The sequence below is a fragment of the Heptranchias perlo genome, chromosome 25 (genome assembly GCF_035084215.1).
Source record: "Heptranchias perlo isolate sHepPer1 chromosome 25, sHepPer1.hap1, whole genome shotgun sequence".
In the NCBI taxonomy this organism is placed as follows: Eukaryota; Metazoa; Chordata; class Chondrichthyes; order Hexanchiformes; family Hexanchidae; genus Heptranchias; species Heptranchias perlo.
Window position 1 is genome coordinate 48379887 of NC_090349.1, and position 25580 is coordinate 48405466.

The 25580-nt window shown below is 43.1% G+C and overlaps 1 protein-coding gene and 1 long non-coding RNA gene across 3 annotated transcripts in view; one reads left to right on the forward strand and one right to left on the reverse strand.

Annotated features, from left to right (window-relative positions):
- Positions 1–3837, reverse strand: LOC137342420 (uncharacterized). The gene is made up of 3 exons (XR_010967258.1): positions 3501–3837; positions 1212–1496; positions 1–500 (listed from the first exon to the last, which is right to left on the reverse strand). It is a non-coding gene; the product is annotated as an uncharacterized lncRNA (long non-coding RNA).
- Positions 3838–6383: 2546 nt separating this feature from the next.
- Positions 6384–25580, forward strand: part of tctn2 (tectonic family member 2) — a 36297-nt gene continuing 17100 nt past the window's right edge. The window contains exons 1-8 of one of the 2 annotated variants that reach the window (XM_068006249.1): positions 6384–6502; positions 8874–8984; positions 9856–9926; positions 10296–10506; positions 12916–13016; positions 20297–20493; positions 21944–22064; positions 24754–24895. In XM_068006249.1, the coding sequence (XP_067862350.1) occupies positions 6421–6502; positions 8874–8984; positions 9856–9926; positions 10296–10506; positions 12916–13016; positions 20297–20493; positions 21944–22064; positions 24754–24895 (1036 nt within the window). In that variant the 5' untranslated portion in view covers positions 6384–6420. The remainder of the gene's footprint in view (positions 6503–8873; positions 8985–9855; positions 9927–10295; positions 10507–12915; positions 13017–20296; positions 20494–21943; positions 22065–24753; positions 24896–25580) is intronic. The other variant, XM_068006250.1, reaches the window with a different exon arrangement.

The following is a 25580-nucleotide window of genomic DNA, read 5'->3' on the forward strand; positions in this document are numbered from 1 at the left end:
TTTACGTCTCACCTTTTTACTAACAAAATGCACAAAAAAGTTCACATGCGTACACCGTGTGAATATGAGTATTGAGATCACAGGCCCAATGACTGTCAATTTCTCATTTTTTATTTACCAATCAGGAATGCAATTAGTCACATCTGGATTCCCAATTAGACACAATTAACAACACTGTCTCAGTGTCGCAGAAACAACCTGGATATTGTGTCGTGAACTTTATTAACCCTTTGGATTCCCGCACTAAAATCAGAAATGTGTGAAGCCAACAACTTTCAACTCATTCCCAAATTACCATTTTCTTTTTGTGCTTTTACATGAAGTGAAAAGGGTGCAATTTTTCCTCAAAAAAAGTCTTCCAGTGTTTTGTGTTAAACATCAGAATCAGAGACTGCAAACCGGAGATCTGGGAGAGAGTTTGCTCTTCTTTTCAGAAGCTTTTTCCGCGAGCAGGTGCAGACATTCTCCGTCACTGTCGCAGTAAAGTAAGCTTGTGATACCTGAAATAAAAATTAACGAGGCTTCATTTCAGATATCCAGCTCTAGACAAAGAGTAAAACTTTCCAAAACATGTAGGCTTTGCATTTCACAAACTCGTCTTAAGAATGAAAGTCTCCATTTTTTTTTCCTTCTGATTGGAAAGGATATTGGGTTGCAGTTGTAGTTAGCTATCAGTCTGCCATATCTAGCTGATTTTTTTTTTCCATTCTTGACTTTCTCAGGACAATTAGGGATGGGCAATAAATGCCGGCCTTGCCAGCGCGCCCACATCCCCAGAATGAATGATTTTTTTAAAAAAAACTCATTCTATTCTATAATTTCAGAAAATACTCATGTAGGTCTGTAACGTATGGTATTTTGGCAAAATACCAGTGTTTTAATTTGAACTGAGGCTGTTCTCATGGAACCTTTCTGTGGTCTGCCCGTGTGTTGCAGTGGAGAAACGTAGCCTGTGTGTTTAAATCCACCCTGGCTACTGAAAGAGCTGTTGAGCAGAGCCCAGCTATTTATACATACAGTGAATGGGGTCGCTGTTCCACAGCTGTTTACTCGTTACAGAATCCTCTGAAATGGTTGCTCTCCCAACTGGGGGAGGATTTGTGGGTGGAAGGGAAATCCAGATAAAGCGAAAAAGTGGGAGTGAAGAATAACTTTGTTTGCAAAGCTGCGCGAAACTATAACATCAGTTTCTATTTAGATTTTACACTTGCCTTTAAGAGTTTGGATTTAGTATCGGTGACCTCTGACCTGACATCAGATGGGCATTTAATCTGAAGTTCTGTTCTTGTGCCTTTGCCGCCAGCGGGAGCAGAGAAGTTTACGGCCGAATAAGTTGCCCTCAGGGGTTTTTTGGGAGGGCAGCGTGAGTGTGGAGGAGAAGCCCATCTGTTGATTCTGGGAGCCAGTTTTCTTTTCATTAGAAGAGCGAAATGGTGCCTTTCTTCAGTGAGCTGCCTCATTCTAGTTATTTTTTGGTACTCCAGCCTCCTTAAGTTCTAAAATGGAGACCAAACTGTTAATTTACTCAACTTACTTACTTGGGGGATGAGTTTCAGACCCTGGACTTGATTACTCCAATGCTCCCCTTGCTAGCCTCCCATCCTCCACCCTCCATGAAGTCCAGTTTGTCCAAAATTCTGCTGTCCACATCCTATCCCACACCAAGTCCTGCTCACCATCACTACTATCCTTGTTGATCTACATTGGACCCCAGTGCTTGAAGCGTAAAATTCTTGTCCTTTGACATAATCCCCTATCTCGGTAACATCCTCCAGCTCTACAATCCTTGCCCCCGCCCACCAAACTCTCCATTCCTCTGACTTACCTGGTGCATTACATTCTCCTTCCCTTCACCTAAGCATCTCAACCGTTCTCCTTAAAACCCACCTCTATCCCCTCCTAATCTCTCCTTTAGGTGAGAGTAAAAGATCCTGTGGCACTATTCGAAGAGCAGGGAGTTCACCTGGTGGCCAATATTCCTCCCTCCCTCGCCCAAAACCCCCCCCCCCACCAAATTAATTGGTCTTTTATCTCATTTGTTGCCTCCAGGACCTCGCTGTGTGTTGATTGACTGCAAAACAGTGACCTAATATCGAACGTAACTCAATGGTTGGAAAGCACTTTGGGATATCCTGAGGATGTGATAAGGCGCTATATAAATGCAAATTCTTTCTTACCTGCCCTCCAAAATTAGCGTGGGTGTAGAAGTTACAAAACCCAAACAGAAAACACTGCACATACCCAGCAGGGGAGTCAGCACCTGCAGTGAAAGGACAAGTTAACCTTCATCAGAACTGCAAACTAAGAGATTAGCAAACGTTTTAGTGAAGCTGGAGAACAAGGGAAGGGGAAGAATCAACATGTTCCAATTGTTGAGAGGGAGTTAGTGGGGTGAATAACCTGCCGTCTGCTTCATAGAAAACTGCTACAGGATATAAAACAATCATCAGTGAGGCAATAGAAAATCAAAAGAATGTGTAAATAGGTCAGAAAGTGTAAAACACAAGCGAGGCTGACACAAATGAAAAGATGAGCAAGTGTGGGAAAGGGGAGAAAGAGGCAGAAAAGACAAAAAAAACCCTGCAAATACAGGTCTGAAATGAAAATAGGAAATGCGAACGAACATAATTGCTGGATGAAAAAAGCCGAAGGTCCATCTCGTTCACCTTCTCCCATCCTGGTAGTCAAATGATACGACAATAATGGAGTTGTTGACTAATCATAGCAATCAATCTCTATCAATGAGTCTACAACAGACCCAGACATGAGGTGAGGGAAACCCCCAGTGGTGGAGAGATTTGGGAACCCTATGTTTGAAGCAGTGCGACCAATCCTGAAAAAGAATCAGACAAAAAGAAAACCTTGCATTTATATAGCGCCTTTCACGACCTCAGGACGTCCCAAAGCGCTTTACAGCCAATGAAGTACTTTTTAAGTGCAGTCACTGTTGTAATGTACAAAACACGCAAGCCAATTTGCGCACAGCAAGATCCCACTAACTGCAATGAGATAACGACCAGATCATCTGATTTAGTGATGTTGGTTGAGGGATGAATATTGGCCAGGACACCGGGGAGAACTCCCCTGCTCTTCTTCGAAATAGTGGCCATGGAATCTCTTACATCCACCTGTGAGGGCAGATGGGGTTTCGTTTTAATGTCTCATCTGAAAGACGGTACCTTTGACAGTGCAGCAGTCCCTCAGTACTGCACTGGGAGTGTCAGCCTAGATTTTTGTACTCAAGTCTCTTCTGACTCAGAGGCGAGAGTGTTACCACTGACCCACAGCTAACACCTTACAGATCAACATTCAAGACCAACACCAAGGACCTCTCCCCCAGCATAATTTATACTTTGATTAGAGATAAGTGAGTTTTAAGAACTCCCCATTTATAGTTACAGGGTAAGCAATACTGCTTTAGTGACTGCATCTGTAAATCTAATAATTATTGGTGTTTATACTAACATCTGAAATAAACTATAGGAAACAATCACATTTACCTCCATTAGGGCCCTCTGGTCCTTAATAAACTGGTTATGAACAGACTGGGGTGCTGCCATTATATCAGCAACGCAAAGAGAATAGACTGGATCGTTTCTGCATAAGAACGACAAAGACAGTCGAATGCTGGTTTCTAAATCAGTTGCTATCCTTGGAACAGGACCCAAAGTATGTTTTAACTCACGATCCATGGGTACACAGTGCTCTCTCAACATCCAAAGGGAATGAAGCAAGGTAAGACTTTGGGCAGACTGAGATACTGATTCAGTGGGACGGAAGTAAGGGAGCAGGAATTTATCAGCAGGAAATCGGTCGGTTAAAATGGTGGACTAAACTGGATTTAACATGCACCTAACCAATTCAGAAGTTTATGTCAATGTGTTAGCATTTTTTTTATTGGCGTTAAACATTACCCAAAGGATTAACAAGTAACAGCGTGTTCACTTTATTCACAGTGCGAGTTCAGGGGATATCTGCTTTTATCGTCGAGAGGAGTTTTAGCATTTTATTGTGAATCCAATGGATACTTTGATCTTTCTCTCTGATCTTCCTCATCCAAACAAATGAAATAAAAACTGCACAACGTTTACTGTTTGATCAAATTATTTATATATATTTATTTCACTGGCGATGTTCCCAGTTCATTGAGTATAATAGGCGGTCTGAATCATCATCCTTCTGTCTGGAATAGCTGGTGTCCTCTGTTAATGTCCCAGTGTTCAGACTGGGGACACAACAGGAAACCAGTCAACTCACTGATGTCATCGCAAGGTTCAAACCTTAACAGTGAAATAAACACATTGAGAAAAATGCTTTAGTATAATCAAAAATAAAGTAAGTGATACGAAAGGATGTGATCTGAGCGCTGGAACTGGCTGCAGGCCTGGTGGATTAAATATTAATCGAGATTCCCAGCAGTGGTATTATCCCCAGCCGAGAACCACACAGAAAGTTACACAATAACCGGATCTCTTTGGAGCTTGAAGAATTGTAATTATCTGGATTCCTTTCTTACTCTCTTTTGGTGTCACATCAGAAAAACACAAGATAATTACAGATGAGGAGGTCAGGCAGCCCAACTTTGTTCAACCATCCACACAGACCTGAACATACCCCCTCTCCCCACCAATTATTTCTTAAATTATTCCAGGATTTTTTGCTTCCATTACTCCAGTGTTGTCCAATAGAAATTGCTGACTACTCAGATGTGGCTACAGCGATACCATTTTAGCCACATGCACTAATTATGGTGGACAACTCCTTACCAACACACACAATGCAGGTACATGTAATCCACATGTGTATATTTACTTAAACAAACAATTAGGAGGGTCGGTGACCAGAGGACTATGTTATCTGTAAAACTACTTACTTTCCATATGATGTGATCTCTGCCCCAGTCCAGAACTGGTTCAGCTCCCCCTTGAAGGCAGAGAGTTAGCACCCAGCGCACAGCTGGAAGCTCATTCTAGAGGCTCACTATTCTGGGAAAAGGAAAGCTGCCGAACATCCAGCTTATTCCTACTTTAGTGTAAACAATTTTACAACACCAAGTTATAGTCCAGCAATTTTATTTTAAATTCACAAGCTTTCGGAGGCTACCTCCTTCCTCAGGTGATGAAGGAGCAAAGCTCCGAAAGCTTGTGAATTTAAAATAAAATTGCTGGACTATAACTTGGTGTTGTAAAATTGTTTACAATTGTCAACCCCAGTCCATCACCGGCATCTCCACATCATGACTACTTTAGTGTAGGTCTGGTACCCTGGCCCTCCCCAATCTATCAAACTGAAAAGAACTTCACAGACAATTATTTTGAAGCATATTCTTACGTAGGCAAATAAACAACCATTCTGCACATGGCAAGATTTAACAAACGGTTAATGAACGACCAGTTAATTGGTTCCTGAGTCGGCCAGGACACAAAGAGAACTCTACTCTTCCCTGAGTAGTGCAGTGGGATCTTTAACTTCCACCTGATGGGACCTCAGTTATCCAAAGAACAACACCGTGACAATGCAGCACTCCCTCAGTACTGCACTAGAGTGTCGGCCTGGATTATGTGCTCAAACCCTGGAATGGGGTTTGAACCCATGATCTGCTGACTCAGAGGTGAGAGTGTTGGATTGAGCTCAGTTCTGTCATTGCAATTAGTTTATCATTGGCTGTAAGAAGAAACAAAATTATATAGACTGACTTGCATTTATTCAGCACCTTTCACAAACTCAGGATGTCCCAAAGCACTTTACAGCCAATTAAGTACTTTTGAAGTGTAGTTACTGTTGTAATGTAGGAATTTTAGCAGCCAATTTGTGCACAGCAAGCTCCCACAAACAGCAATTTGATAGTGACCAGATAATCTATTTCTGGCGATGTTAGTTGAGGGATAAATATTGGCCCCAGGACACTTGGGAGAACTTCCCTGCTCTTCTTCAAATAAGGCCGTGCGATCTTTTACATCCACCTGAGGTTTAATGTCTCATCTGAAAGACGGCACCTCCGACAGTGCGGCGCTCCCTCAGCACTGCACTGGGAGTGTCGGTGTGGATTTTGTGCTCAAGTCTCTGGAGTGGGGCTCCAACCCACGACCTTCTGACCCTGAGGTGAGAGTGTTACCCACTGAACCACAGCTGACATCTAAGTATATAAAATAACGCTAAAGTGAACCGTTTGAAATGTGTTTGGAATTATCTAACTGAATAATTAGCTGATTGTGTCTGACACACACTGAGCCTGTGATGGGCGGTGGTCCTCCGCGCCGCCAGAGGGCGCTCCATAGCAACCGGCTGTCGCCGCGCCGTTGGGACGAGGCGATTCATTGTGACTGCTGATTGGCTTGTAGTTGCTGGGCGACCCGGAAGGGCCAATGGCAGCGCGGCTTGTTGCCGGAGTGGGCGGCGGGCCCCCCGAGTCTCGGTGCGATGGGCCGCGGGCCGCCGGCAGCGCTCGCCTGGGTCATCCGGCAGGTCTGCCTCGGCCTCCTGCTCACTGAGGCCAGTGTGGGTCAGTTGTGTTTATAGCAAGTGGCTGGGCCTCGGGCTGAGTGTGGGGGTTTGGAGGGGGGAATTTGGGGGAGGTTTGGAGGTGAGGGGGCTAGAGGGGTGAGGGGGCTGGTTTGGAGGGGTGAGGGGGTTGGGGGGGGGCTGGTTTGGAGGGGAGAGGGTTGAGGGGGCTAGAGGGTAGGGGTTTAGGGGGGTGAGGGGTTTGGAGGTGAGGGCGGGTTTGGAGGTGAGGGCGGGTTTAGGGGGGTGAGGGAGTTGGGGTGAAGAATGGGGATGGTGCTGGGTTTGTGGGGCTGGGGTTGAATTGTGGGCGGGATGGGATTCTTGCTGCTCGGTACCAGTAACACTAAGAGCCAGTGCGCTGATGGGTAGAGTCTGCTTTGACAGGCCATGGGCAGTGTCCCGGTGCGTTGCCCAGTGTTTGTTGGTTAAACTCCAGCATTACCTCCTGTGCAACTTTGGGGTCCCTAAATTTTTGCTGTTGACAATTTTCACCTAAGCTCACTAGACGTGGGTTTTTGGGATATGTAAAGCCCCTCCTTTGCCCTGAATTCTCTCCTGTCTCCCCTCATGCCCTTTCCAGGCTCACCTTGATCATGAGATCCACCCCTGCTCCCTTGAACCTATACCCACCAAACTGCTGACCACCCAATTTTCCTTCCTGGCCCCCATGTTAGCTGATATTGTTAACGGTTCCTTCTCAGGTACCGTCCTCCCCTTCAAATCTACCGTCATCAACCCCTCCTCAAAAAATCCACCTTGACCCCACTGTCCTTGCAAACTACCGCCCCATTTTCACCTTCCCTTTCCTCTCAAGTCCTTGAATGCATTGTCGCCTCCCAAATCCTTGCCCGTCTAGAATCATAGAATGATTACAGCGCAGAAGGAGGCCATTCGGTCCCTCGAGCCCATATTGGCTCTTCGTAGGAGCAATCCAGTTAGTCCCAATCCCCCTGCTCTTTCCTTGTAGCCCTGCAAATTTTTTCTCTCCAAATATTTATCCAATTCCTTTTGAAAGCCACGATTGAATCTGCTTCCACCATCCTTTCAGGCAGCGTATTCCAGATCATAACTACTCGCTGTGTAAAAAAGTTTATCCTCTCGTCGCCTTTGGTTCTTTTGCCAGTTGCCTTAAATCTGTGTCCTGTGGTTCTCGACCTTTCTGACGATGGGAACGGTTTCTCTTTATTTACTTTATCTAAACCCTTCATGATTTTAAACACTGCTATCAAATCTCTTCTCAACCTTCTCTGCTCTAAGGAGAACAACCCCAGCTTCTCCAGTCTGTCCACGTAACTGCAGTCCTTCATCCCTGGAATCATTCTAGTAAATCTTTTCTGCACCCTCTCTATCCATGTCCATCTTTCCTACAACTCCATGTTTGAATCCTTCCAATCAGGTTTCCACCCCTGCCACAGTACTGTAACAGCCCTTATCAAAGTCACAAATGACATCCTATGTGACTGTGACCGTGGTAAACTATCCCTCCTCATCCTTCCTGACTTGTCTGCAGCCTTTGACATGGTTGATCACACCATCCTCCTCCAACGCCTCTCCTCTGTCGTCCAGCTGGGTGGGACTGCTCTCGCCTGACTCCATTCTTATCTATCAAGTCGTACCCAAACAATCTCCTGCAATGGCTTCTCTTCCTGCTCCTGCACTGTTACCTCTGGAGTCCCCCAAGGATCTATTCTTGGCCCCCCCTCCTATTTCTCATCTACATTCTGCCCCTCGGCGACATCATCCAAAGACATGAGGTCAGGTTCCACATGTATGCTGACGACAGCCAGTTCTACCTCACCGCCACCTCCCTCGGCCCCTACACTACCTCTGATTTGTCACACTGCTTGCCCGACATCCAGTACTGGATGAGCAAAAATTTCCTCCAATTAAACATTGGGAAGACTGAAGCCATTGTGTTTGGTTCCTGCCACAAACTCACCACCGACTCTATCCCTCTACCTGGCAACTGCCTCGGGCTGAGCCTGACGTGTCTTCAGCCATCCAGGCCCTAAGCTCTGAAACCCCTTCCCTACACCTCTCCATCTCTTCACTTCCCCCTCCTTTTTTAAGACCCCCACCCCCGGCCTTAAAACCTACCTCTGACTAAGCTTTCAGTCACCTGTTCTAATATTTCCTCCTTTGGCTTGATGTCAATTTTTGCTGCTTCTACGCTTCTGTGAAGCGCCTCGTACTTGAAGAAGAAAAATTTGTGGGGCAATGGGGAAAGATCGAAGGAGCGGGACTAAGGGGAGAGCTTTTTCAAAGAGCCAGCACAGGCGCGATGGGCTGAATGACTTCCTGTACAGTGTGATTCTATGATTCTTAGCAGCTGATGACATAATGATGTAACTATTCTACTTTCCATTCAGTATTCCAGCCACCTTTCATGATTGCATCAGGACCTGAAGTAAATGTATACTTGGTGGGAGAGGACATCTCCATTGTTACACTCGGTGTGGAAACAGTTGCTGCCACTGATGGTACGACTCCCTTATAGGTTAAATTTACGGGTACATAAATTTCAGAAGTAGGATACTTGGTGAATAGAAGCTGTAATTAGGTATAAGTAACATTATGAAAGTAACATCCTTTATGAAAGTTCAAGTCGGAACTATATGCCTAATAAATATGCTTTTTGCACTCTTCCTCTTTCAATTCCTTCTTTATATTCCCTTGAGCTTAGAAGACTGAGGGGTGATCTAATTGAGGTGTTTAGAATAATTAAGGGAATCGAGAGGTTACGGAGAAATTATTTTCTCTGACGGGGGAATTCAGAACAAGGGGGCATAATAAAATTAGAGCTAGGCCATTTAGGATTGAAATTAGGGAGCATTTCTTCACACAAAGGGCAGTAGAAATCTGGAACTTTCTCCCCCATGGATGCTAGGTCAAATGAAATTTTCAAGACAGAGATCATTAGATTTTTGTTGGGTAAGGGAATCAAGGGATATGGAACTAAGGCAGGTAAATGGAGTTTAGGTACAGATCAGTCAATTGACCCCCAGCCTTAACAGCTTTTTGGGGGGGTGGTGCGGGCAGGGGAAGGATGGAGAGAGTTCCAGAGTTCCACCACGTGTATGGGAATTCTGGTTGTAGCGAATGATTCCGACATCCACTTATGTGCAACGTCCCTTTGCTGTAAAAATAACGCATGCTTACTGCTGTAAATGTTGGATCTGTTTTCTTGTTCTTTGCCCATTCATCAACTGAGGACAGTGTTTTTGTAACTATATTGCTAATAACTGCTCCCTCACTGTGGTGATTTGGAGATTAGAGACTGCTAAGGGCACATGCTGCCGATTTGAAATGAGATAACTGAATTTCATTACTTTTGATTTGTTCTCTATTTAGATTTGTCCCAGTCTGACTGTGTGGAGACAAATGCCACTGATCAGTGGGTACTGACTAGTTCTCTTGATGAGGTTAGTACTTCAAAAAAAAAACTTTCTCATGTTTCTCTTTATGGGAGCTCCTATTTGTGATAGAACTTCCTTCAACCAGATTGCTGGAATGTTAAACTTGTCTAACATCAAAAAGACACCAAAGGAGGACCCATGTCAGTAGGCTAAACGGGGGTGGGGGGGACTGCGCAGGTATCTGATTTAAGTTTCTACAAGTCATATTATAAATTGTTAGCTGTGTAGTTAACTGGCTGAAGAAAGAAGGTGGTTTTAATTATTTTGTTTTATTGGCGGCTGTGCATTGACTGCTGATTCCTGATTGATGGAAAATATATTATCTATCCTGTGTCCAACTGCTGAAATGTCAGTTCTGTATTAATTTTATCATAGACAGATCGGTCCACTCTAAATGTGCTGTTGACCCTGAAACGACTGCTAGTACTTTGTGAAAATGTATCAAATGAAACCAACTGCTGCTTGGAACCTCTGTGCATCGTTGAAACTCTGCGTGTGACTGCTTGTCTGAACGGCAATGTTTCAGCGACTCTGTTCATTCAAGTTCTGATATACGTGAACTCTACCTTCCGCGGGACTGTAAACGGTAAGTGCGGATGCGGACGAGAAATACTAACCTAAAATGAGAAACTATTTGAGCTGTGACTACTTTACCAGAACCAATCAGCGAGGCTGCCAAGCCCCACTCCCATTAATTGCTTTCTGCTGCTGGTTATTTTCCAAGGACTGTTTTTCTTCAGCAAGCATTGAATTAACTTTTATTGTCTGTTTATAACCACCACGAGACACACTAGTATCTTACAATTGTTTTTCTACCCACCAGAGACGTGGGAAGCAATTGCTAACCACTAAATCGTACGTCATTCCGCCTTTTTTGAGTATGATGTTTCAAGTAAGGCTGATCTAGGAGTATAATTATAATAGCACGGATTTGTTAAAGGCAAATCATATCTGACAAACTTGATGGAGTTCTTTAATGAAGTAACAGAGAGGGTTGATGTTGTGTATGTGGACTTTCAAAAAGCGTTTGATAAAGTACCACATAATAGACTTGTTAACAAAATTGAAGACCGTGGTATTATAGGGGCAGTGGCAGCGTGGATACAAAATTGGCTAAGGGACAGAAAACAGAGAATAGTGGTGACCGGTTTTTTTTCAGACTGGAGGGAAGTATACAATGGTGTTCCCAGGGGTCAGTATTAGGACCACTGCTCTTTTTGATATATATTAATGACCTGGACTTGGGTATACAGGGTATAATTTCAAAGTTTGCAGATGACACAGAGCTTGGAAATGTAGTAAACAATGAGGAGGACAGAGACTAGTGAAATGGGCAGACATGTGGCAGATAACATTTAATGCAGAGAGGTTTGAAGTGATGCATTTTGGAAGGAAGAATGAGAAGAGACAATATAAACTAAATGGTACAATTTTAAAGGACATAGATTTAAGGTAAGTGGCAAAAGAACCAGAAGGGAGATTTTTTTTACTCAGTGAGTTGTTATGATTTGGAATGCACTGCCTGAAAGAGTGGTGGAATCAGATTCAATAGTAATTTTCAAAAGGGAATATGATAAATACATAAGAACATCAGTAGTAGGAGGAGTAGGCCATACGACCCCACGAGCCTGCTGCACCATTCAGTAAGATCATGGCTGATCTTCGACCTCGACTCCACTTTCCTGCCCATTCCCTGTATTCCTGACTTGAAGGGGAAAAATTTGCAGAGCTATGGGGAAAGAGCAGAAAGAGCTATGGGACTAATTGGATCGCTCTTTTAAAGAGCCAGTACAGACACGATGGACCGAATGGCCGCCTCCTGTATTCTGTGATTCTATAATTGGAGGTTTAATTTAATTTGTTTTAGCAATTAAGAGGAAAGAAAACCTGTGGGCGTGTTGGCAGAATCAGTATCTCTGTTTAAGGACCTGTATAGTTCCATTTGAGTCCCCAGCTTGGAATATTGCTTTGAAGCTAGTTTATCTAGAAACATGTCCTTGCTTTCAGTTGAGTCCCCTTTGTAAAATGATGGTGGTTGTAGCAGTGACTGGGCCTATAATGGCTCCCCATTAAATGCACCTTTATTTCCGTGAGCAGGTTGTCTGAAAAATGTTTGTCAGTCAGTCTCAATAGTGGAAATTTAATAAAAAAAAATAAAAAGGAAGCATTGTGTATTATCTGACCGTCTTACTATTTGGTGGGGGATGGGCATTAAATTTAACTTATAAAGTTTTAAATCAGTTGCCAATGATTAAGGCCTTGTGATGCAGCAATTGTAAAACTTCCAGTCCACTTGAGTTTGTAATAAATGTAATGGTTGGGAGGAGAGCTTTACTTTCAAAACTACGAGCTACTGTCCTGAATGTCTAATTGAGATTTTCTGAACAAGTTAGTGTTGTAAAATATGTTGTGTAAAAATGGCACTTCATTCATATCTGTGGTCACATTTTATCCAGTTCTTTGTGTTTAAACTATAAATGTATCTTTCTGTTTGTCAGATTCATAAATGGTTAGTTTTTATTTGATGCGTTACAAGCTCCCCCCTCCCCCCCCACCGCCTCTGAATTTCTCACATTCTAATGTTCTCTAGAAGGCAGTGTCTTCTTCGTTGGGTAAGGTTCCACAAGTACTGGTGCCCTTTAGTACCTTGCCCAAGTGCCCATTCTTCCCTTGTAAGCCTGGGTGGCTGACTGTAGTGTCCTCACGGCCACTGTCCCTAACTGATGTCCACACATGCACTTCCTGCAGGAGTCATTGGTTAATGATCAAGAGCAGGGCACTCCAACTAATAATCCCCTGACCCCCTCTAGTGTGAGGGTGCTCAGGCCAGTTACAGCAACTTCGCCAATGTCCTGGTTGAGATTGGCTAACTCAGCACAAACTGGGGGTCCCCAGTGGGACCTTGCTGCTCTGAATGGCTGTGCCATCCCACTTGTTGCAGTTTTTGAGTAATGATTGTTCCGCTAATTATTGAACGTTGTTTTTATTTCAATAGAAAACAAGATGCTGATTCCGCAACAAAAATACCAACCCCTCGGCCCCTGCCCATGCAACTTAACAGCGCGAGCCTGTGACGTACGGTGCTGCTGCGATGAGGTATTTCTATATTTTGAATAATATGTTGCCTTATACAGATTTTTAATTGTTTTATACGGAGTGTGAAATTTAAACATTTTACTGTGTTGAGTAAATAGGACTGCGAGTAGAATTGACTATTTAAATAGAGACAGTATTTGCATTGTATGGCGTAACTGGGTCTGTCTCTTATTCCACTTTTCAGTGTTCAGTGTCTCTTCAGTGATGGATTGAGGAGATATGAATTAATTACTGGACTCATGGGTAACACTGGTCCAGTTTTGTGGCTTTACTGAAAACTAGTGTTTATGATACTTGCATTTCACTGACAGTTGAAATCTTTGTGGGAAACTAGCCCATAGTAGTTACTGAGTGAAGAATCCTTTTTGTGCTATTTATAATGAAATTCCAAATACCTTAGCACATAGAGCAACTCTTTCCCCCATTACACTCTGGATCAGAGTATGCCAGAGAGCATTGTCAGGGATGGATTGGTGGAGGTGTGTTGCCTTAGATCTCTGGAAACAGAAGATATTTTACACATTGCTACTGTGCACCCTACAACTGGAGGGAGCAGTGGGCATGGAGCACCGTTGTTTAATTTCCTTCCATGACCCCATGTAGTTTCCTGTACTGATCGGCAATCAGGAAGCATCATTCAACTGGGCCAGGTTGACGGAGGCTGTTTTGCAAGGAACAGATTTGGCACTCAGCACCCCAAAGCCTTGGTGCTGTGTCGTGCCTTGCCACAGTGCAGTATTAATGAGATTTCTGTAGCGTAATTTCCCAGAGAGACATTTCTGCAGAGTAAAAAGCTAAGGGTGAGTCTACTCATCACTTTTACGGTATCTGGTTCAGGCAGGTCACGGAAGGGCCTGCGAGTAGGTTATCTTTCTGGCCTCTGCCAAAAATATAGCATGGCATGGGATTGGTAGGAAGGAAGAGAAACAAGTAGTAGAGAAAATATAAAAATGAGGAGAGGCTTTAAGAACAATTGGTACATCTTTTTAAAATAATGTAAAAAGTGTTTTTTTTTAGTAGCAATCTTTTAAAATCATGTATTCAACTCTTGCTTAGAATTTCTGATCAGCGTTAAACTGAAGCCTTCCTAGTCTATGGTTCAGTGCTATTCCATGGGAAACTAAAAGCCATCAGAGGAGTATCATTTATTTGGTCTGTCCTGTTCTTCCCCAGCACTCTGTTCATTTAACTGAGAAAGATTTGAGCAAAGTCACAGAATTCCAGACTAAATTAATTTATTTCTGTCACGAGTAGACATAAAATCAAATAAATACTTTCTAAATACTATCCAATCCCTATTTAAATGATACAGTCTTGGTCTCAACAACCACTTGTAGCATAGCATTCCATATTCTCATAACCGTCTGTGTGAAAAATGTCCAACTTTCCCCCCTGTCTTGTTCTTTTAGTGGTGATCCTTGGTCTATGCCCCCCTTTTACCAATTCATCAACCAGTGGAAACTATTGCTATTCACCCTCTCAAAACCCCCTTATCCTTCTTTGTTCCATTGAAAAGCCCATGTGTTTTGGGCCTTTCTTCATAATCTATAAACTAATTTTTTGCTATCATTTTAGTAAATCCCCACTGTTCCCGTTCCATAGCTCTAATCTGCTTATAATTGGGTGTCCAGAGCTGCCTGCAATACTCCAAATGAGGTCCTGGTGCAGATCCCTGGGGAGCACGTCTGCCCAAATCCTGCCAATTCTGAGAAACATCCATTTACCCTACGCTTTGCTTTCTCTCGCTAGTCATACCTCTAACTATGCTGTTGCACACTCTCTTGTGGCACTTTATCAAATGCTGATCACTTACTGCACTGTAATAATTGTTGTGTGAAGCACTAAGCTGCCACCTGCAAGTTATTAACATTTGTGTATATGTTACATCATCAGGAACTCTATAGTGAGAAATTGTATCTGCGTGGAAAGATTAAAAAATGACTTTAATTTATATAGCGCTTTTCATGACCTCAGGACGTCCCACAGTGCTTTACAGCCAATTAAATATTTTTGAAGTGTAGTTACTGTTGTAATGTAGGAAACGCGACAGACAATTTGTGCACAGCAAGGTCCCACAAACAGCAATTTGATAATGACCAGATAATCTGTTTTAGTTATGTTGGTTGAGGGATAAATATTGGCCAGGTCAGCGGAGAGAACTTCTCTGCTCTTCAAAATAGTGCCGTGGGATCTTTTACGTCCAGCTGAGAGGGCAGACAGGGCCTTGGTTTAACGTCTCACCTGAAAGATGGCACCTCCAACAATGCAGTACTCCCCCAGTACTGCACTGGAATGTCAGCCTAGATTTTTTTTTTGTGCTTAAGTCTCTTGTATAGTGCCTCATCAAGTTACTCAAACAGCCCAAAATGCTTCACATACAATACACTTACTGAAGTGCAGTCATTTGTTATGTAGGCAAATGCTGCAACCAATTTTCACATAGCAAGATCCCACAACAGCAATGAGATAAATGACTAGTTGATCTGTTTTTGATAGTGGTTTAGGAGGAGATATTGGCCATGATGCTAGGAGAGCTCACTACTCGTTGAATAATGCCATGAGATTTTTAACGTCTGTTTGAATAGATGGGAGTAGAGATATTGGATAGGAGGTGCTAAATAGGTTGGCATCACTCAAAGTTAACAAGTCACCTGGACCAGATGGGATGCATCCTAGGTTGCTGAGGGAGGTAAGGGTGGAGATAGCAGAAGCTCTGTCCACAGTCTTTCAATCCTCCTTGGATATGGGAATGATGCCACTGGAGGATTGCAAATGTTACACCCCTATTCGAGAAAGGAGAGAGGGATGAACTTGGTAACTACAGGCCAGTCAGTCTAACGTCAGTGGTGGGAAAACTACTAGAGGCTATTGTCAAGGACAAAATAAATTCTCACTTGGAGAATCTTGGGTTAATAAGGGACAGCCAGCATTAATCTGTTAAAGGTAAACCGTGTGTGACTAACCTGATTGAGTTCTTTTGAAGTATCATGGAGAGGGTTGATGAAGGTAGTGCAGTAGTTGTCTATATGGACTTTCAAAAGGCATTTGATAAAGTACCACATAACAGACTTATTCGGGAAATTGAAACACATTGGATTAAAGGGACGGTGGTAACTTGGGTACATAATTGGCTAAGGGATAGGAGGCAGAGAGTAGTGGTGAATGGATGTTTTTCTGACTGGAGAGAAGTATGCAGTGGGGTCCCCCAGGGGTCATTGTTAGGACCATTGCTTTTCTTGTTACGTATAAATAACCTGGACTTGGGTATGGGGAGTATAATTTCAAAGTTTGCAGCTGATACAAAACTTGGCAATGTAGTAAATAGTGAGGAGGATAGTAGCAGACTTCAGGAGGACAGAGACTGACTGGTGAAATGGGCAGACATGTGGCAGATGCAATTTAATGCAGATAATTGTGAAGTGATGCACTTTGGGAGGAACAACATGGAGATGCAAAATAATCTAAATGGTCCTATTTTGAGGGGGTGCAAGAGCAGAGGGACCTGGGGGTTGCATATTCACAAATTGTTGAAGGTGGCAGGACAAGTTGATAAGGTGGTTAAGAAAGCGTATGGGATACTTGGCTTTGTAAATAGGGGCATTGAATACAAAAACAAGGTAGTCATGCTAAACCTTTACAAATCACTGATTAGGCCTCAATTGAAGAATTGTGTACAATTCTGGGCATCACACTTTAGGAAGGATGTCAAGGCCTTGGAGAGGGTGCAGAGGAGATTTATCAGGGATGAGGGTCTTTAGTTACGTGGATAGACTGGAGAAGATGGGGTTGTTTTCCTTGGAACAGAGGTGATTGCGAGGAGATTTGATCGAGGTATTCAAAATCATGAAGGGTCTGGACAGAGTAGATAGAGAGAAACTGTTTCCATTGGCGGAAGGGTCAAGAACCAGAGGACATAGATTTAAGGTGATTGGCAAAAGAACCACAGGTGACATGAGGAAAAACTTTTTTACACAGCGAGTGGTTAGGATCTGGAATGCTCTGCCCGAGGGGGTGGTGGAGGCAGATTCAATCATGGCCTTCAAAAGGGAACTGGATAAGTACATGAAAGGAAAAAAATTGCTGGGCTACGGGGTTAGGGCGGGGGAGCGGGACTAGCTGGATTGCTCTTGCATAGAGCCGGCACGGACTCGATGGGCCGAATGGCCTCCTTCCATGCTGTAACCATTCTGTGATTCTATTCTCCTCAGAAGGTTAAGGGGAGACCTAATAGTGGTATTCAAAATTGAGGGGTTTTGATAGAGCAAGTAGGGAGAAACCGTTTCCTCTGGCAAGAGGTGGATCTGTAACCAGAGGTGGTAGATTTAAAATAATTGGCAAAAGAAGTAGAGGGGAAATGAGGAGAAAGGGCAATGGAAGCAGATTCCATTAGAACTTTCAAAAGGCAATTGGACATGTACTTGAAGAGGACTAATTTGCAGGGTTATGGGGAAAAAGCTGCGTAGTGGCATTAAATTGGACAGGTCTTCCAAAGAGCCGGCACAGGCATGACTGGTCGAATGGCTGCCTCCTATGATGTACAATTCTGCATAGAATCAGAAGTTTACAACATGGAAACAGGCCCTTCGGCCCAACATGTCCATGTCGCCCAGTTTATACCACTCAGCTAGTCCCAATTGCCTGCACTTGGCCCATATCCCTCTATACCCAAATGCTTTTTAAAAGACAAAATTGTACCCGCCTCTACTACTGCCTCTGGCAGCTCGTTCCAGACACTCACCACCTTTGAGTGAAAAAATTGCCCCTCTGGACCCTTTTGTATCTCTCCCTTCTCACCTTAAATCTATGCCCCCTCGTTATAGACTCCCCTACCTTTGGGAAAAGATTTTGACTGTCTACCTTATCTATGTCCCTCATTATTTTATAGACTTCTATACGATCACCCCTAAACCTCCTACTCTCCAGGGAAAAAAGTCTCAGTCTATCCAACCTCTCCCTATAAGTCAAACCATCAAGTCCCGGTAGCATCCTAGTAAATCTTTTCTGCACTCTTTCTAGTTTAATAATATCCTTTCTATAATAGGGTGACCAGAACTGTACACAGTCTTCCAAGTGTGGCCTTACTAATGTCTTGTACAACTTCAACAAGACATCCCAACTCCTGTATTCAGTGTTCTGACCAATGAAACCAAGCATGCTGAATGCCTTCTTCACCACCCTATCCACCTGTGACTCCACTTTCAAGGAGCTATGAACCTGTACTCCGAGATCTCTTTGTTCTATAACTCTCCCCAACGCCCTACCATTAACGGAGTAGGTCCTGGCCCGATTCAATCTGCCAAAATGCATCACCTCACATTTATCTAAATTAAACTCCATCTGCCATTCATCGGCCCACTGGCCCAATTTATCAAGATCCCGTTGCAATCCTAGATAACCTTCTTCACTATCCACAATGCCACCAATCTTGGTGTCATCTGCAAACTTACTAACCATGCCTCCTAAATTCTCATCCAAATCATTAATATAAATAACAAATAACAGCGGACCCAGCACCGATCCCTGAGGCACACAGCTGGTCACAGGCCTCCAGTTTGAAAAACAACCCTCTACAACCACCCTCTGTCTTCTGTCGTCAATCCAATTTTGTATCCAATTGGCTACCTCACCTTGGATCCCGTGAGATTTAACCTTATGTAACAACCTACCATGCGGTACCTTGTCAAAGGCTTTGCTAAAGTTCATGTAGACCACGTCTACTGCACAGCCCTCATTTATCTTCTTGGTTACCCCTTCAAAAAACTCAATCAAATTCGTGAGACATGATTTTCCTCTCACAAAACCATGCTGACTGTTCCTAATCAGTCCCTGCCTCTCCAAATGCCTGTAGATCCTGTCTCTCAGAATACCCTCTAACAACTTACCCACTACAGATGTCAGGCTCACTAGTCTGTAGTTCCCAGGCTTTTCCCTGCTGCCCTTCTTAAACAAAGGCACAACATTTGTTACCCTCCAATCTTCAGGCACCTCACCTGTAGCTGTCGATGATTTAAATATCTCTGCTAGGGGACCCGCAATTTCCTCCCTAACCTTCCATAACGTCCTGGGATACATTTCATCAGGTCCCGGAGATTTATCTACCTTGATGCGCGTTAAGACTTCCAGCACCTCCCTCTCTGTAATATGTACACTCCTCAAGACATCACTATTTATTTCCCCAAGTTCCCTAACATCCATGCCTTTCTCAACCGTAAATACCGATCTGAAATATTCATTCAGGATCTCACCCATCTCTTGTGGTTCCGCACATAGATGACCTTGTTGATCCTTAAGAGGCCCTACTCTCTCCCTAGTTACTCTTTTGCCTGGAACAGGCAGACAGGCCCTACTTTAATGACTCAACCTCTGACAGTGTAGCACTTCCCCAGTACTGCACTGGAGTGTTCCAAGATCTGGAGTGGGACTTGAACCTTCTGACTCTGAGTTGAGTGCTGTCAGTGAGTTAATCTGATGGTGCTAGTGTGGTGGATTAATGATGGGTAGGTTAGCAGCAGCATTGGTTTGATAAAGGCAGCGGTGACCTCTGAGAGGCAGTATCTGTTTACATACAGGTCTGAATGGGAGAGAGTTCAACTATACTAATTCTAATCTGATTTGTATCAGCTGTTTCCTGATTCGTTTGTCATGAGACTATTTCATTAACTAACAGTTTAGGAATACTGAATTGACTTAATCAAAATTGTTGGCATCCTGTTGACCCAGAGTTGCTCTTAAACCCAGATCCTATCCATCACAAAAGCCGCTTACTTCCACGTCTGCAGCATTGCCTGCTGCTGCCTTTCCCCCCTCCCCCGTGGCTGCTGAAACGCTTTATCGCCTCTATAACAACAACTTGCATTCATATAGTTCCCTTAATGTAAAAACAACATCCTAAGGTTCAATTTCTCCAGTATCCTCCTTGGCCTCTCATCCTCCACCCTTCATCAACTTCTTCAAAACTTAAGCTGTCCGTATCCTGCTCTGCTTGCCTGTTATTACACAAAGTTACATGTAAAGTTTGTGTTGCCTGGTTTAGGAAATACAAATTGGGAAAACTGATTTATTTCTCTCAGGGTTTGTCTCGGATTAGGTGCTTTATTTTTTGCCCAGCCATACTCTGGTGTTTTTCACCAGTTTGTAAGAGAAATTAAAATGATTTTTCGCCAAAGTGTATTTGTACGCTCTGTGATGCTGCATATATAACTGCTGGTCTGTTAGTATAATTTATTTGATCTCGTGTTCTGAAATAGGCAACATATTAAGTAAATTTCCTTTTTTTTCAGGAATGCACACCCAACATGATCCAGCTGTTTAATTCTTACTGCTTTACAGGAGTATTTGGTGGGAATGTGTCCGTACCCTTTGACCAGTTATGCTCTGTTCAGACGGTAGATAATCCTGACTGGTTTCCTTTCCTCTGTGTGCAGTCTTCTCTTGTTAACTCGCCATATTTGGGGCTGTTCTATGATGGCAATACTGTGTAAGTTTGTATAACTGGGGATAAAGCATCTCTAATTACAATGAAATGAATGAGTCCATATAATCTGTTGTTCCTTACCTCTGGTGTTCATCTTCAATGACTGGACTGATTTCTCTCTCCTTGAAGCTTTATAGTACTGCACAACACTCTAGATTTAACCATGTTCCCTGCTACCGCAATCATCCTTGTGTTGCATCCTATCTTTGAATTTGTATTGGAATATGTATCTGTACTTTAATATGTTAAAAAGATGCACAGCTGCCACACTATATACAGGTACCGAGCAACTGAGAAATGCTGCAGTTTCTGATCTTCACCCCTAACCTCCAGCCTAAACCTAATCAGCACAGTTACCCAACCAAACAATTAAACTCTGAATTAAAACAAAAAGTAAGAGATAATGATGGAACTAGAAAGGGTCTTGCACCCAAAATGTTAATCTGTATTTTCTCTCTACAGGTGCTGTCTGACCTCCTGTATGTTTCCATCATTTCTCTTATTTTAAATGAGCAGCTTATTTTCTCGCTTTTTTTCCCTCTTTTTTGAATTAAACTCTGACTTGAACCTCTCTTTACTTAGCAGGTAGACTTTGGTAGCCTAAAGAGTCACAGCTCCTTAACAGAATAGTACGTTGTGCATTGCTTAGTATAACACTCCTGTCCTCATAGTGTACAATTCGATTTACCATGAACAAACTCACAGGATATCTGCAAATAGTGCTACCTCCCTTCTCTCTTTCCCCACAACCCCCCCCATTCAAAAAAAAAGCTTATTTCAGTCTGCCAGCTATCAAGGTAGAACTCTGGGCTTCCACTTAGAAGATCTGTGGTTCCTTTGTTCTCATGCTACTGAATTGATGTCAGTGAAGACTGTCGCAAAGCCAGGGTTTGTCTATGATCGGATGATGCTAATTCGGCTAACTGGCACAGGTGGCTTGGCAACCCTTCCAGGCCACTCCTCCAGTAATGTCACCATTTAGCAGTCACCATTTAAAAGGAAGCATCAGTAGGGATGGAGTGAATGAAGAATGTGGAAAGCTATCTGTAATTGATTGTTGAAGATGATATTACATTGAATTTACAGCACAGAAACAGGCCATTCGGCCCAACTGGTCTATGCTGGTGTTTATGCTCCGCATGAATTCCTCCCACTCTATTTACTTCATCAACATACCCTTCTATTTCTTTCTCCCTCTTGTACTTATCTAGCTTCCCTTTAAATACATCTATGCTATTCGCTTAAACCGCTCCATGTGGTAGCGAGTTCCATATTTAATTCCATATTGATGCTAATACTAATACTGCCTTTTTGAAATCTGTGCTCTGATACTAAATACTTGTGCATTTGACTTCATCCCCTTCATCCTTGCCTGTATTGCCTGCTAAGGAATGTGATAAATTATTATTGCACTGGAACTTCATCTCCCTCCTTTGAACTTGCCTTTCAACAGCAGCGTTTCTCAAGACTTCTCCTTTGAGGTATCCGAATTTGCAGTGGTAAATGTACCTATTGGCTACCATCAAGGAGATCCTATTGTTAGAAAAGATAATGAATACTTTGCTATTCCACAGGTAAGAATAACAGTGCACCCTCACTATAACATTATTTTCAAGGAAGACAAAAAGTATATTATACTCTGGGTAAAATTGCAAGTGAGCTTCATAGCCTTCAATGGAGCAACAATCTAACTTAGCCCTAGTCTAGCTGGACAGTGTGTAAATTAAGTTTAACTTCTAAAATCTAATGCTCCTATGAGAGCTGGAAACAATGAATGTGTATTTACATGGTGCCATATCACCACCTCAGACCATCTCCAAGTGCTTCAGATCCAGAGAGGTACTTCTGTTTGAAGTGTGGTCATTATTATGTAGACAAGCACAACATCCTGCTTATGCACAGCACAATGGACAATTCAATGTACTGTGAATTAACAAAGGATATTGGAGGAATGGGGCAAAAATCACGTGGTGTTTGATGGGGTGGGATTTGGTGGAGGTGTATTTCTGAAAGGAGTCCAGATAATGTGCAGTTTATTAAAGTGGTTTTGTACAGGTCCAGGCTTTAGATTGTTAAACTACTTTCCCTTTCCACCCCTGCCCCATTTAATCTCTCCTTTTTATCTTGCTGGTGGGGAGCGAGCTTCTTCCAGACCTCTGCTGGTGCTGCTTCCAATCCGAGTGAGGGCCGGCCAATGATTTCCTTCCTCCTGAAGTCAAAGTGTCTCTGGTGCTTCTCCACAGCAGCATTTGTGAGATTGGGCCATCAGCGCTGTGGGGTTTCAGCGTGAACCCATGCATCACTAATTCTTTTCAGTTTTCCAGTTTTCTCCCTTTCCCGTCCCTCATGAAGGCACGGAATCCTTGCTGGTGTGCAGTTCTACAGGCGCCAGTTGTCCCCTGGTATCGCACCCATTATTGCTGTGTGAGTCTTGACAGTGAGTGTCCACACCAGGTATACAGGAGAGCCAGGCCTCGATGGGATAGGTGGAGTGTATGCGATAAACTATTAGGTATCGTGGATGCTGTTCAACTGGGCTGACCTAGTAGTTCAGGAGCAACAAAATTGTGCATGAGTTATGGCCAGAGAACAAAGTGGGATATGAACTATATTCCAAAACTCTTAATCAAATATTTTGTTTATACCATGTTAGGAAAATGAGTAAATACTAACCTTACATGCAAACTGTACTGATGTGTGTGTTGTCAATGATGCCAGTGACATCACTGTGAAACTTTCTCAATACAGATTGTTTTTAGGTATGACATCTCTCAAATATTTAAATGAGACAATATCACGTGTAGTGTAATAAGTTTTAATGCAACTACTTCACCTAGTTTTTTTTGAAGGTTAAAAAAAATTTTCTATTGCAGCTTAAGTGACATACAGCAGTGTGCACGTCACATCTGTCACAATCTCAGTACCTGAGAACTGCCACAGTCTAGATAACCTTACTTGCAGATGATCCCTGGTTGAGTCTGTCAGATTGCTGGTGCATTACCCAATTAATACATAATTTTAAAAGAGAACTTCTGGTGAAAAGCATCTTTTGAACTTCTTTAAATTTGATCAAATAACAAACAATTTTATTCCATTTTAAAAGTATATGGTGAAAATCAGGTTAGTCTGGTGCAAAGTACAAATGGCTATTTGCTGCCACCAGCATGAGCATTCTCTTTAATTTCTAAAATGATAGATAAAGAAAGAAAAACTTGCATTTATATAGCGCCTTTCACGACCTCGGGACGTCCCAAAGTGCTTCACAGCCAGTGAAGTACTTTTGAAGTGTAGTCACTGTTATAATGTAGGAAACACAACAGCCAATTTGCCCACAGCAAAGTCCCACAAACTGCAATGTGATAATGACCAAATAATTTTTTTTAAGGAGTTGGTTGAGGGGATAAATATTGGCCAGGACACCGGGGAGAACTCCCCTGTTCTTCTTTGAAATAGTGCCAGGGGATCTTTTACGTCCATCTGAAGGGGTAAACGGGGCCTTTTTTTTTATATTCATTCATGGGAGCTGCGCGTCGCTGGCGAGGCCAGCATTTATTGCCCATCCCTAATTGCCCTTGAGAAGGTGGTGGTGAGCCGCCTTCTTGAACCGCTACAGTCCGTGTGGCGAAGGTTCTCCCACAGTGTTGTTAGGTACGGAGTTCCAGGATTTTGACCCAGCGACGATGAAATATTTCCAAGTCGGGATGGTGTGTGACTTGGAGGGGAACGTGCAGGTGGTGTTGTTCCATGTGCCTGCTACCCTTTTCCTTCGGTGGTAGAGGTCACGGGTTGGGAGGTGCTGTCGAAGAAGCCTTGGCAAGTTGCTGCAGTGCATCCTGTAGATGGTACACACTGCAGCCACAGTGCGCCGGTGATGAAGGGAGTGAATGTTTAGGGTGGTGGATGGGGTACCAATCAAGATTTAACGTTTCATCCAAAAGACGGCACCTTCAACAGTACAGCACCCCCTTAGTACTGCACTGAAGCATCAGCCTAGATTTTGTGCTTAAGTCACAACCCTCTGTCTCAGAGGTGAGAGTGCTACCCACTGCGCATGGCTGTGGTCAAAGCTATGGATGAGTAATATTAAGTTTCAGGTTTCTAATGACAATGTGTTTGTGTTGTCGGTGGTTGAGAAGTCAAAGGGAAAATGACTCCAAAAATTGTGGAAACCTTGAATGTTTATGAAGTGATGATTTGTTAAACCGGATAAGGAAGAAAGCTGTTTAATCTGTTTTACTTTTTATCTGTACGTTTGTGCTGTAGAGATCCTTGAGTGGCCAATGCTTGAGGAAGGCACCTGTGGCTTACCTTGAAGATTTTGACACACGCTGTGTGACTCCACTGACTGCTGCTGCTTGTACAGATAGCCCTAGGATTGGTGAAGGTATCAACAATGGCCAGGGAGGTACGTTCGATGTGTGTAGGCAAGAAATGGCACTGTTGATTTGAACCTTTTTGTTTGCTTTATTTGAATAAATTGAGAGGTTTTGATAGGGAGAAAGTGTTTCCACTGGCAGGAGGGTCATAGGGCACAGATTTAAGATAATTGGCAAAAGAACCAGAGGAGATGAGAATTTTTTGTATGCAGCAAGTTGTAATGATCTGGAATGCGCTGCCTGAAAGGGAGGTGGAAGCAGGTTCAATAGTAACTTTCAAAAGAGAATTGTTTAAATACTTGAAGGGGGAAAGATTTGCAGGGCTATGGGAAAAGATCAGGGGAATGGAACTAATTGGATAGCTCTTTCGGCACAGGCCGATGGGCCGAATGGTGGCCTCCTGTGCTCTATGATAAGGATATGATCCTGTTTTTGGTATTCAGCTGTTCAAAGTGAAGGAATCTGAATGGGGAAACACTGAGGTCCCTAAGGATTAAGGAAATAGTTCAGGATAAGATGGCTACAATGGCTCTATCTTCTAGGATTCATGCAAAAATACCACTTTCTGTAAAAGAAACACAAATGCCTATCTCAAAGCTTGCCGCACCATGGGTCTTTGCCAATCTTGCTATTTTCAAAGCGGAGGTGCTTAATTATGACCTTTTTGAGTTCTGCCCATGTTCCCTCATTGCCCTGCTGCTCCTCTGAAAGCAG